General features: G+C 37.1%; 1 protein-coding gene across 1 annotated transcript; it reads left to right on the top strand.

Annotated features, from left to right (window-relative positions):
• The first annotated feature begins 937 nt into the window (after nucleotides 1–937).
• On the top strand, nucleotides 938–7324 carry LOC145333469 (uncharacterized). Its single transcript, XM_080178622.1, has 2 exons — nucleotides 938–1053; nucleotides 1356–7324. Exon 2 carries the CDS (start codon nucleotides 1634–1636, stop codon nucleotides 7247–7249), a length of 5616 nt encoding a protein of 1871 aa, XP_080034748.1. The 5' UTR covers nucleotides 938–1053; nucleotides 1356–1633; the 3' UTR covers nucleotides 7250–7324.
• Nucleotides 7325–14255: the final 6931 nt, after the last annotated feature.

Here is a 14255-nt window from a genome sequence, read left to right as displayed (position 1 = left end):
TGGATATATTGACAGGGAAAAATTTGTCGTCAACTTAGTTTGCTATTTATTGTTCAGTTCGTTAATCCAATAGTTGGAAGTTGGTGAAGTAAAGATGCTTGAGTGGTGGTTTTGTTATTTTAGCCAGCTGTAAGTATCACTTTATTAGAGTACATGAAAATCTGGTGCAACATCCAGGTAATAATATATCAATTGTTATAAAGTGGATGAAACTCATCTTATTACCAAGCTATCTAGACGGCTAGCTGCGGTGAGGTTTAATTGAAAGCTCTTTTATCTTATTTGCATAGTAACTGATTTATTACTTACTAATTTGCTTCACCCTTAGCCTGAAAGGCAAAATTTAAAAAAAGTTGTTTGTAAATATATTAGATTGGGGTTTTTAAAGTTGATTGAAATTGCATCATATTTATTTTTATGTTAAAAAATCTTAACTTTCAATGAAAGATTTCATTCTTGTTCGATTGTTTTTTTTTTGCAAACCTTTTTGACAATTTTTCAGACATTGCAAAAAAAACTTTATTTTTGTGGGAAATCCTTTTTCTTTGTTTCAATATTTTCTATTTCAATTTAAATGTTGAAAATCATGATTTTAACCAAAATGTTTTGAAATAATTGTTTATTTTAGATTTAATACGTGGATATTATGACATGGAAAAAAATTGTTGCTAATATGGACCTCATTTATTGATCAGCTCGTTTATATAGTAAGGGTGGAAGGAACGGGGTATAGGGGTTTGCGGGGGTATCTTTATTTTAGCCAGCTGGGAGTGTGTCTTAACCTCTTTTCGAGGAAGCTTTGTGTTTATCAAGTTCGAAATTAAATTCCTTATCATTAAACCAAAATCAAAGCGCAAATGTCGTCTTTTAGGGCTTTCCTTTCATAATGTGGCGCGGCATAGAGTGTTTGTTTATTTTGAAGCGCACGTTCTTTACTTTTGAATGAGATATGAGAGTGTGAAGATTGCGGAGAACAAAATTGGGCCTATCATTGGTCTCATTGAGTGTGAACTACCCTAGTATATCAGGGATTTGAAACCATAAGAGCTTCAGGTAGAATTTGTTAATTTGATTAAGAAGTATGGTGCATAGGACGATTATATGTAGTTTTAAAAAAAGGCTTTAGCCAGCTAAGCATGAAACTTAATTATGATTAATATATGTTTTAGTAATTTTTATGTGCCTTATTGTTGCATTTAACAATGATTTATTAAACCAAATAATTTTCCTTTAAAAGCCAAAGTTTCCAAAGATTCTTTAACCATAAGAAAAGAAAAAGATTTTTTTTAGTGCTCAAAGTTTTAAGATAACGAATAATATTTTATTCTGTTTATTAATTGATCTTGTAATTTCAGGTCTTTTGAAATAATTTCATCAATAAATCTATATTCAAACCTGCTGTTGAATCTTGATGGTTCCTGGTATTGGGGGTTTTGTATGTTCGCCAACTGATCTCGTGAACTTCCCGCTAATTCGGAAGTCCAAGCTCAACCAAAGTGTCATGGTTGAGACAATTTCAAAATATCTGATGAATAGGCGTTAGCATTCATCAAGAGATCAATAGCATCTAGTGAATTATTGATGCAATAAACTGTGACAATTTTTCTGTGAAATAAGTACCTAGTGAATCAATATGCCACTAACCAAAAAGCAGAAAATTGAGCGAGCTATCGCTATTGGCAGTGAAAGGCTAGAAGTTTTTGATGAACAGTTAAAATTGTTTTATGACAATCTAAAAGCCTGCCAAAGTTTTAGTTCATGTGAAAATGTGAATGTAAAATCAATTCGTGACATTTTTAGTGAGGTCAAGGACCAATCTGACCTAATAAAAAGTCTAAAACCTGCCGTGGAGACTAGTGAGCTGCGCGAGTTTAAGCGTGATTTGGATGAAGCTAGTGAGCAGAAAACTGTTGCAGATAAAGTTTATGCGTCGTTGGAGCAGTGTACAAAAATTCTGTACTGGCTTGACAATGATTCAGATGACGCGAGGTCAAGCACTGTCGCCAGGAACCTTGACGTCATTGAGAAGGTGAAGATGGACATGGGAGTGCTTAAAATTTCCGTGGAGTTGCGCCAAGAAGTACGTGATATGTACCGAAGGCTTAGAGAGATGGAACGTCGTTCATCTAATCTGGATGAGAGTGGGACACCTGCCATGCTCTCCAGAAGTATGTCTGCTGTGGATATTCGGAGTTCCAACCCGCAGTATGGGCGCTGGGACAACAGTTTGTTGCCGTCGTTCGACGGTACTGACACGGATTACCCAAACTTTAAACAGGTCTTTAAGGATCTATGCTCTGGTTATGGATTTGCTGACCAGAGGTTAAGTCTGATGTTGTGTATGGAGAAGGTGATAACCAACCCGGAACTACGCAAGCAAGTGTCAGCGATTAGAGATCACAATGAACAATGGGCGTTTCTTGACCAGATGTTTTTATCAAACACTCGCCGGTTCATGAGGATTTTAACTAAGTTGAACAAGATGAAACCTGTGGATAAACCTGTGGACGTGGTTAGCGCAATTGCTACCTTCAAGAGCATGATGCAGGAGGTAGAAGCCATCGTTGGTTCTGCAGCTAAGGATTACAACCACCTAACTCTCATTCATATTTTTAAAGACAAGTGCCCTGAAAATTTGAGGGACAAAATTATGATGGAGCTTGGTAGCATGAACCAACCAAACATCCCGAAGATTGTTGAACTGCTGGAGAGGACCAGAGGTGCCATGTTGGCCGGTGATATGTCCTATGATAGTGGCGCCGGCAAGAGAAATCGTGATAGAGCTGCCGCCGCGCAAGTATCTGGCCGCAGCGACGATAAGAATGGAAAGGCTGGAAAGGGCAAGGCTTCCAAGTGGAACAGTGCATGTCCTGTGGAGAGCTGCAAGGAGAAACACCCGATTTTCCGTTGCCTCACGTTTAAGAAGATGGATGTGGTTGACCGGAAGAAAGTTGTCCAGCAGAAGAAGTTATGTGAACTCTGCTTGTGCGACGGCCATACTGCTGACAAGTGTAATAAATCTGAGAAGCTTGGTGTTTGTGGTACTAATAATTGCGATAGATACCATTCCAGGTTACTCCATGAGGCTAGTGCTGGTGTGAATACAGTCTACAAGTCAAGTTCTGCACCCAGCCCCTGTACCTTCTTACTTCAGCTAGTTCCTGTTGTAGCACCTGGCGGCGGCACCTGCCACGCCACGGTAATGTTTGACTCCGGGGCAAATTTGCCACTTGTGTCTGAGAAGTTATCCAACAAGTTGAAGCTGAAATCTACTGGCAGATATACAACTATTTCTGTAGCTGATGGCAGTGAGTCTTCCTGCCGCAATGTTGTGTTTTATCTGAAGGATAGGGACGGCAATCTGAGGGAGTTTGAGGCAGCTGTCATGCCTACCCTCGGCGGGGCCAACGAGATGCGCTCGGTCCACCCCGAAACTGCCGCCGAGATATTTAAAATGCCGCCAGGAAGGTTTACATATATTAGTGGAGGCTTAGATATCATCATTGGAAATACACATCCTGACGTGTTTCCTTCAACCTACCAGAAAGTGGGCCAGTCTATGTTGTGGCGAACCATTTTTGGTAGTGGTTTTATCTGTACGAGTGCTGATGGTGGAGCTGGAGATCAAAAGTCGGCTTATAAGGCTGTCAGTGTCAGTGGAGGCACTTTGCCAGACTTTCTGACGTCTGAATCGTTTGGCATACAGCCGCAGGCACTTTGTCCAGGATGTACTGCTTGTCAAGAGTGCAAGGCTATGGCCGACGGCACTACCTGGGACCAGCGTGAGAGGCAGAGGATAATTGAGGCAGGTTTAACACTAGACTTGCAGTCCAACAAGTGGACAGGTCAATATGCTTATATTGAAGATCCTCACACTTTACCTTACAATGAAAGTTTAGCCCGCAAAATTGCTGAAAAGGATCGTGCCAGGATGGTCAAGGAAGGTACCTATGGAATGTATGTGGAGGTATTCAACGACGCCATAAGAAGAGGCGTTTTCCAAAAAGCCACGCCTGAAGAGTTGCAGTATGAAGGACCTAAGTCTTGTTCATCAATAGTGGTTGCTTTCAAGGAGGATTCAAGTTCCACACCCATGCGATTGTGTGCCAATAGTTCTCTGACGTTCAAGGGTACCAGTTTTAATAACATAATGCTGGGAGGCCCGCCGCCAATGCAGAAGATATTTTATCATTTGATGCTTTTCCGCGGTTACAAGGTTGGTATAACCGCGGATATCTCCAAGTTTTATAACTCCATCCTGGCCACAGAGTTCGACAGCCAGATGAAGAGAGTTTTATTTTCCCCGACGCCAGATGGTCCACTTGAAATTTACCTGACCAAAGTTGTAAATTTCGGCGAGTTAGCTGCGGGAAATTTGGCAGTTACAGCCCTGAAGTTGACGTCCCGCCTGTTCGGCGGAAAGAGTGAAGCAGAGGTCAAGGAGATGTATGGAGAGGGACAAATAAATGGTAGTGAAATTGTTGCCAAACCTGAATTATGGAAGGAGCCACAAATACCTACCTACCCTGATGAGGAATTCAAGTTACCTCAGATTCCAGTTGCAGTCAAGCTTGAGAAGCACAGCTTCATAGATGACGTTATTTCGGGAGCAGGATCGAAGCCAGAAGCCAAGGAGATGATGAAAGAGGCCGACAGGATTATCGGTAAAGGTAGTTTTTCCTTCAAACAAGTCATTTATTCTGGAGATGATTGCCAGCATACCAAGGTTCTCGGGCTGATATGGAAGCCAGCCACCGATGTGTTGTCCATCGCCACAAGAGTCAACCAAGATGGTAAAGTCAAGGGAAGGAAGGTGAAAGAGGATGCTGATTTGTACAACCTCCAGGACGCCTTGGACGAGAATCTGACAAAGAAGATGGTCCATAGGTTCGCCGCCCAAACCTTCGACCCGATCGGGCTTTGCAGCCCTATTCTGTTGAGAATTAAACTTGTCCTGCGGAAAACCTGTTTGCTGAATTTGGGCTGGCAAGATTTCATTCCAAAAAGTCTACGGGATGAACTTGTTCAGTCGCTGGAGGACAGAGCTGAGGTCGCTAAATTGGAGTTTGACCGTTGTGTGGTTCCGGATGAACCAACTGGCCTTCCATCCTTGATGATGTTTTCGGATGGGTCATCAGAGGCTTATGCAAGTAATGCATATTTGAGGTGGCCAACTAGACAAGGATTTGAAACGTTTCTGCTAGCCACCAAGTCAAGAGTTGCGCCGGTCAAGTGTGAATCAATTCCACGCCTTGAGTTGATGGGGTGCCAGATGTCCACAAGGTTGGCAAAGTCCGTCAGAGATGCCCTGCCCTTTGATATTATCAGAGTGATGTATTTTACTGATTCATCGTGTGTTTTATCACAAATAGTTTCCAACAGTGCTATGTTGAACACATTTAATTCTCATCGTATTGGAGAAATTCAATCTGCGACCAACAAGGATGACTGGAGGTGGGTCCCGGGGACGCAAAACGTTGCAGATTTGGGCACCAGAAGCACCTGCAAAGTATCAGATTTGGGACCAGGTTCCAGGTACAGATTGGGCCCAGAATGGTTGCGCCAGGATGAAAGTGCGTGGCCGGTGAAAACTGCCGAAGAAGTCAAGCAGGTTTTACCCCCTGAGGAGTTGAATACCAAAATGGTTAAGTTATGTTCAATGAAAGTTGCCGGAGAAGCCGCTGAAGATGTCTTTAGGTTTAAGCACAGGAGGTCATTTGGACAGGCCAAACGTATTATGGCAGCTGTCCTGCAAGTTGCGAACACCTGGTTGAAGAAGCTAAAGAGCAGACAAGAAGGTAAGGCTACAGCCGCTGGTAGTCATGTAGCAGCCGCAGATGCTGTGTACAAGCCGTCTTTGTACAATTTTATGGCGGCGGCGGAACTTTTCATTGTGTCCCGAAGCCAAGAGGATGAGTGGATAAATGATGCTAAAGGCAATTATGCGTCATTAAATCCATTAGTGCATGAAGTATCATTGACCTGGCCTGTCGTTGGTCCCGGTGGAAATTATGTGACCAGGGAGATGAGGATTCTTAAAATGGTTGGTCGAGGACAGCCAGTCATTGACGCCATTACTGGCGGCCGTAAAATGATATTTGAAGACATGCCAGGTTTAATAATTTTGGAGCCTGGTAATTGGTTAGCTGCTGTTTTTATGAGAGAAGCGCATGTTGAGCTTCACTCTGGTGTCCGTGGAACTTTAGCTGAGAGCCGCCGTTGGTGCTGGATTGTGAAGGCAAGGAGGTTGGCCATCATGGAAGTGAAGAAATGTTGGCCCTGCAGTGTTGAGAGGGCTAAGGAATGTCGTGCTACCATGAAGGAGGTGTTACCTGACAAGTTGGTCCCGAGCAGGCCTTTTGAAGCTGTGCAAGTCGACCTGATGGGTCCGCTGGTTACGAGGAGAGCTGCCGCCAAAACGAGGAGTCAGACAGCAACGAAGAAGGTGTGGGTGTTCGTGGTGGTCTGCAGATTCTCAGGGGCGTTGTGGTTAGATGCCTTGGAAAAGTATGATACCAGCAGTATCCTGTTGTCCCTGCGCAAGTTGGAAGCTGTTCATTGTTTGCCGAAGATCATAGTAAGCGACATGGGCACACAATTATCCGGTGCTCGCAAGGTTTTAGAGCAGAGGTTGGGCAGCCAGGTAGAGTTTTCTTGGTCTCAGATCCCGGCCCGAGCCCACCATTATATTGGGCAGGCTGAGAAAATGGTGGGATTAACCAAGAGATTGCTGTCCAAGAAGTTGGTGAATAGTTCTGTTAATTTCAACGAGCTCCTGGTGCTGTTGGCGGAGGTCAGTAAAATTATGAATAGCAGACCACTGACGATTGAAGCTGCGAACGACGTGGAGAATTGGCGGCTAATTACCCCTGGCCAGCTGCTGGGAAATGTTGACCGCCAGCCGTTGTGCAATGTGGCGATGAAACCGGAGGACCAAATTTCCTCCAGGTTGAAGTTGTTGGAAGATTTATCTGCCCAGTTTTGGACTGCCTACCGCCAGGAGATCCTACCGAAGATATTACGGATGTCCAAGTGGAAGGATGAGATGGCAGAGCCACTAGCTGATGGAGATGTAGTTCTGGTTACGAGTACCAATCCGCTGATGAGATGTTTGAGGATGGGCCGAGTGACGAGGATTGAGGATGGAAGAAAGACGGCAAGAGTCTTGTTCAGACTGACAGATAGATCTCCCCTAGAAGAACATGCTGTATCAGTCAGGCAGTTGTTAAAAATTATGATTAATAATTGATTCTTATTTTATGGAAATTGAGATTTTTTTTAGTAAAAAGCCACATTTTTCATATGCCTATTTTTATGCCTAAAATAAGAATCAAATGAAATGCGATTAAATATTCTTCTATTTCATATGCTCAAATTTAATTTTATTGAGTTTAATTTTTTTTCAAAGGTACAATTCATTTTAAAACTTACCTGAAAAGTTTAACAAAAAGGAATAAATGTGTCGAGGTTGCGTGATTCGATATTTATTCTAAGAAAAAAATCAAGTATTTTTTTTAGCAAATTTTTTTTTAAAATTATATATGAATTTCAATCAAGTAAAACATTTTTATTTAGATCAAGGAATGATTGAAAATTCATATTTAAAGTCTCATATTTTTTTTACAAAGAAAAATTGGTATTTTTTCATAATTTCAATGAAAATTCTAACGAAGATATTATTTTGCTATTCTTTAAGTATTAAAAAGTTTTATTGTTGATTAAGATATTACAGTTCTTATTCATTAGGTTTGAAAAACTTTCTGCCCAAGGATTTTGAAAAATTTTTCTTACTACTCTTTTTGATGCTTAACAAATTTAGTTTTAAGTACCTATAAATCTTAATTTTCTTGTCTAAGATTTATTTCGTTTTATTTTTACCATTATTGTTTACATTTACATTTCAACCTGATTTCGTAGGTACTTATTGATTTATTAATAATGATTTATTACCTATTGATTATGAAATGATATTTAGTATAGTTGTTATATTACAACATCATGATTAATAGGATTATCTATTTTAGGATTGTGTATGTGATCTTGTGGTTGTCATGTGCATGGAATGTTGTATGGTACAAACCAATCCCCATCCTTCTATCCTAAAATGTGAGGTATTATGAGTCCTAGTGAGGAGTATAATATTGTGTATGCATTTCACGGGGTTTCATTTAGTTAGGAGCAAAATTGTCACGTTTTCGGGATGTGGCCATTCTCATGTGATTATGGTGAGTTGAGTTTAGTGAGAAATGTTGCTAGTGCTCAGCGCGAAAAAAACCTTGAATCTCGTTAAGGAAGTTAATTTGACTTTCAAACGGGGGGTGTGTCTTAACCTCTTTTCGAGGAAGCTTTGTGTTTATCAAGTTCGAAATTAAATTCCTTATCATTAAACCAAAATCAAAGCGCAAATGTCGTCTTTTAGGGCTTTCCTTTCATAATGTGGCGCGGCATAGAGTGTTTGTTTATTTTGAAGCGCACGTTCTTTACTTTTGAATGAGATATGAGAGTGTGAAGATTGCGGAGAACAAAATTGGGCCTATCATTGGTCTCATTGAGTGTGAACTACCCTAGTATATCAGGGATTTGAAACCATAAGAGCTTCAGGTAGAATTTGTTAATTTGATTAAGAAGTATGGTGCATAGGACGATTATATGTAGTTTTAAAAAAAGGCTTTAGCCAGCTAAGCATGAAACTTAATTATGATTAATATATGTTTTAGTAATTTTTATGTGCCTTATTGTTGCATTTAACAATGATTTATTAAACCAAATAATTTTCCTTTAAAAGCCAAAGTTTCCAAAGATTCTTTAACCATAAGAAAAGAAAAAGATTTTTTTTAGTGCTCAAAGTTTTAAGATAACGAATAATATTTTATTCTGTTTATTAATTGATCTTGTAATTTCAGGTCTTTTGAAATAATTTCATCAATAAATCTATATTCAAACCTGCTGTTGAATCTTGATGGTTCCTGGTATTGGGGGTTTTGTATGTTCGCCAACTGATCTCGTGAACTTCCCGCTAATTCGGAAGTCCAAGCTCAACCAAAGTGTCATGGTTGAGACAGAGTGTCACTTTATTTCAGTACTTTAAAATCTGGTTCGACTTAAAAGTAAGTATATATCGATTGTTAAAATTCTAAATAGGGTGGGAGTTGGAGATTTAAATCCGATTAAAATTATTATTAAATAATTCAACTGTTATTAATTATCTTACTCAAAGTACAGTCCATTACTTAGACATATAATTGAAATTTTAAGAGAAAAATACAAAAATATAATATTTGCAAAGTTTCACTGTAAGACTAAGGAGAACCGTTTCGATTCAGGGGTTAGCGAGATCCTTTGTTACAATCACCCTGACACTTTTTTATAACGATAAATCCTAAACCCTGTATCCCATGGGGCTCTTTTGATCCAATTTAACCTAACCTAAATGAAAAGCTATATGACAAAGATTGGAAATCATAGACTATACCTTGATCATTGTACAATGAACTTAAATATCAAATATGAGAATGATAATTCAAAATCAAAGTATTACATTTATGGTTAAATTTCAATTTGGGGAGAGATAGGACAATGGTAGATAAAGCCCACCTAATTCCAATAAGCTTAAAGAAGGTGCTTTCCTTCAAATTTTCAAACGAGCACCATCCCCTTCTCCTTAATTTTTAATTAGGTGGAAAATAATGTGGGAAGTCTAACCCTTCATAGAGGAACTAACCATTTTCATTTTACTTGTAATCTGTGTTTTAAATGATAAGTAATACGTAGATTATAGAATAGGTTTGCTTATATTTACAATTTAACTATTATACAATCTTATCTGTAATTCTTGTTAGAAAGTAGGTATTTCACTCTACTCAGAGCAAAAAAACATTTTCATTTTTATCTGAAAAAGAAAACAATTATTAAATACTATGTATTTATAAATGTAATTACAAACTATAAAGATATAAATTTTAGTCAGCTATTCCTCTGGAGCAATGCTGATAATATAACAATATAAGATTTTAGTCATTGCTCTATTATATTTTTTCTTGAGAAAACTTGTCCCCAAAGTCCCCAAAAGGTTAGAGGATGTGAAAAATAAAAGAAATTGTAATAAAGAACTTTCAGTAATGAATGATATGGATTAGTATTAGGAAAATAAATTTTTAATAAATTATGTCGGCTGTACGTCATTAAATGGCGTTGCTACAAAAGACCAACTCTACAAAAGACCAATACCTACAAAAGACCAACTCTACAAAAGACCAACTCTACAAAAGACCAACACTACAAAAGACCAACACCTACAAAAGACCAACAATACAAAAGACCAACAAATATATATTGTTATATAAAAAATCAAATTTATTAATAAAGTAAAACATAATCAATTTATGCAGGTGTTTTTGTAGGTGTTGGTCTTTTGTAGGTGTTGGTCTTTTGTAGTGTTGGTCTTTTGTAGGTGTTGGTCTTTTGTAGAGTTGGTCTTTTGTAGCAACGCCCATTAAATAACGTGGATATGACTGACTTATGAACTAATCAAAATACAAGGCAAAAAGGGACATTGCATTGGACAGTAAATTACACTTGTATCCTAAAAATTGTAACAACGTAATCTTAAATTCGCTGGCTCAAAAGCTAAGGATACTTTGATTTAACTTTGATTGGTTACTCCTAAACAATAAGTGCCAAAACTTTTCAACCAACGATTTTTATAGAAGGAATAATTTTTTTCGCCTTTTCGTAAATCAATTTGTCGTCAATTTTCTTAAATCCCCTGTTAATAACCACAGGATTAGAACGGGTTCTCAGTCATAAAAATAAAATCATGTATAACATCGTATTACAGACAATTTTTTCTACGAATATTGAAATAAAAATCCTAAAATCAATACCAGTTTTAGTAGCCCGTGTTTTCGTACCATCGGGGCTGACAAAATATTTTTTCATTTTAATATCCTCGGAAAGCTGTCTATACAACGATGCGATAAGTAACTATAATTGAAATAAACTGAATTTATATAATTAAAATTACTCAAAATCATCCCTGTCCCCCCATTGAAAAATTTTGTATAGGGTCTACGCCATTTCCTCTTTTTAAGCATAACTTGTACATTTGATACTTACATACAGACAGACAAAACTGTAAAAGTTTCAGATATACAAAAAAAGCAAAAGATATAAATTATAGAAATGGTCAATGTCATTATTTTGATTGAAGTAAGAGGATAAATAAAATCTCAAAAACGACTAAACTATTCGTTTTACAATATTTGGGGAATGGGGGGGGGGGTGTTAGGGCAGGTTTTAAGCTTTAATTAAAATAGTATCCCCACCTATTAACCTCCTGTTTAGGTTAAATAATCTTAAAAAAATATCAGAAGCAAATCTTATAAAGCAACAGCGAAAAATTACTTGTATTTAAAATGCACTTCTAAAAAAACATTATATTGGATTGAAAAAACACCTGAGTTTTAAAACCCAAGAAAAAACAAGAACAAAATCTTCATTATAAATTAGTAAGTAGTATACTGTGTGACAGTCTGCTAGATAGAATAAAAAGTACCATAAAAAATTTATCAAACATTTAACAAGTGATATCTAAATGTTTTTAAAAACTTAGTCTCTTTTGCTTATATTTCATTTACTATGATAGAAATAAACGTTCCAAAATTTAAATTATTTTTAGAGTAGGTTTGCTCCTTAAAGTAAAAGAAAACCTTTGCTTGGCCTTGCTCGCAATTTTAGAGTTTCTTTTTAAGTAGCGCAGCTACTCCATGTGAAGTTTTATATATATTTATGTTTTCGAAAGAATTAAGGAACTAAGTATTATGATATTCCTTTAATAAGTAACAGGATCTGTGTGTGTCTGTCTGTACTGAAGGATCTCGCTAACCGATATTGTTCTCCTTTAAAATGTAGCCCCTCATAGGTCCTGTGAAGGTTTTTAACTGTTTCAAGGGAGATTACTACCACCCTCCAAATAGTAATTGCCCCTAGTAAAATTTTTACTCCCCTATTCTTATCAAAACTGAAATTGAAAATTGACCGGGGTCGACTTCCATCCCCAACCCCACACATAAAGCGCTTCTAGTAGATAGTTGTACTTATAATATTTGGCAAAAATTCAATTACTTTATAAATTATAACTATTCACTTACAACTATTTTTTAAAAGTTATAAGTTAAGCCATAAAGCCATAAACGTTAAATTGATGAATATTTCTAATGACAATAAACAAAATTACCCTTTTGTATATTAAATTTATAGGAAGAAAAGATTAGACACTTCTTGTTTGATCAAACCAATAAAAATTTAATAAAGTTTTAATCCAGCGAATAAGGGAACGTGATAGTTTTAGTGACAGTATTATTTAAAGTTCAATATCCCCTCCCTCCCTCCCTCCCTTAAATTTATACTTTTACTTTCTCGTTTTAATATTGTGCGCTATTTATTGCCATAATCATCCCTGTTTATGAAATCTTTAGAAAAAAAACGATGAGTTAGGAAAAATATTTTTGGCTGATTTTACTAAAACCTTGATCTTTCATGAATACGGTCACGGAGAAGATGAACTCCAATTTAGTTTCCGAAAGTGTACCTAGCGTCCGCGTCCTATCTCGAAATTTGCTATTAGCTAAAAAAGCTTCAAACTTCCAAACAAAAATTAAAATTTTAAACATTAAAATTTTGAATGTATAATGTATAAATCGCTTTGTTTTCACAAATTTCCGGAGTAGCTGAAAAAAGGGTCTGCAATAATTGGGTTATCTGCTGTACACTTTAGGAAACTAGGGCTAGAATAGGAAATCCATTTGGAGCTGATCACGGAGAAATATTTTTAAAAACAAGGATGACAACATCCATAAATGTGAAGCTCCACAAGTCAACATATCAGACGGCCAGAAATACGAACATCAAAAAGTGGAGAGTTAAATGCATTTATTTTTATAAAAATCCAATCCATATCCTTATACTAAAGTAACAGGATGTTTGTCTGTGTGTCTGTACCGAAGGATCTCGCTAACCGCTGAACCGATCGGGTTCTTCTTAACAGGGCTTCTCTTAGGTCCCGGGAAGGTTTATAACTATTTTCTTGGGGGGTGGGACACCCCCAACCCCCCCCAAAAATGAAAAATCCCCCCCCAAAATTTTTTTTATATTTCTTTAACTAAAATTAAAAATGAGGGGGGGGGGGCACGCTCGCCCCCCCCCCAATTTTTTTTTTACTTTTTCTTTTAAAATCTAAAATAAGAAATTTAATTATTAAATTCGACTCTCTCCTCTTCAAGTGCCCCTAGAGGCCTCTAGGGGGCGTAGCTGCTAGTATATATAAAAGTAACAGGATCTGTGTATGTCTGAACCGATAGGGTTCACCTATATAGTGTAACTTCCCATAGATCCTTGGAAGGTTTATAACTATTTTGGGGGAGGGTACCACCTCCTTCCAAGGAAGAAAATACATCTATGTAATTTCATTCAATCTAAGGTTTTGCAATTAATGTATATTAATTTGAAAAACTATACGCTTGTTTTTACATTAATTCAGTAATGTACATTTAGCTACTTGCCTTATTATACTTTCTCTCTCTATCTCTCGATCTTCTCATTCGTTGGCTGAATAACTTTGAGAAATTTTTGGTTGGTTAGTTAAGTTTAGTGTTCAAACGTTTCAACAACTAATTTTAATCTACAGAAGGGGTAATTTTTTGTATCATTATTGGGGATGTACATGAATTTACCAGTCATTGCCTTATCCCTTTAGATCCCTTATAAATAATGGATTAAATATTGATATGCAAAGTTTAAAACTCTTAAACATAGTTACCACACTTATAGATATTTAAAGAAACAATTAATTCAACATTAAAAGAAAGGTAATTATAGTAAATATATGATAAAGGTACAACAATTAAAGGGCCAATTAAAGAGATTTAAAGACGAGAATAAAGATATATAGATAAACAGGGAGATAGAAAAGCAGAATGAAAGAAAAGAAAAACTAATTTTATATTAGACAGAGAGAGAGGGACAGAGAGAGAGAGAGAGACAGATAGAGAGACAGAGAGAGAGAAACAGAGAAAGAGAGAGAGACAGAGAGACAAATAGAGAAAACAATGATAAAATAAAAATAATATTCTCTAATCTTGAACCTTAATTACAAGTATAAAAGTGGTGTGTAATTAAATGTGTAATTTTCTTGATGATTTATTACAAACTATTTATGTAATTTTGCTCCATTCATTCAAGGGCATGTAAAGTAAATT

This window comes from Acartia tonsa, chromosome 12 (genome assembly GCF_053477335.1).
Source record: "Acartia tonsa isolate MP-2025a chromosome 12, ASM5347733v1, whole genome shotgun sequence".
NCBI lineage: Eukaryota > Metazoa > Arthropoda > Copepoda > Calanoida > Acartiidae > Acartia > Acartia tonsa.
Note: the sequence above shows the minus strand (reverse complement) of the source record. Positions and strands in the feature narration are given on the sequence as shown.

Bases quoted from the DNA above. Each gene is read 5' to 3' on its own strand.
- LOC145333469 (XM_080178622.1), top strand. From the start codon at position 1,634: ATGCCACTAACCAAAAAGCAGAAAATTGAGCGAGCTATCGCTATTGGC.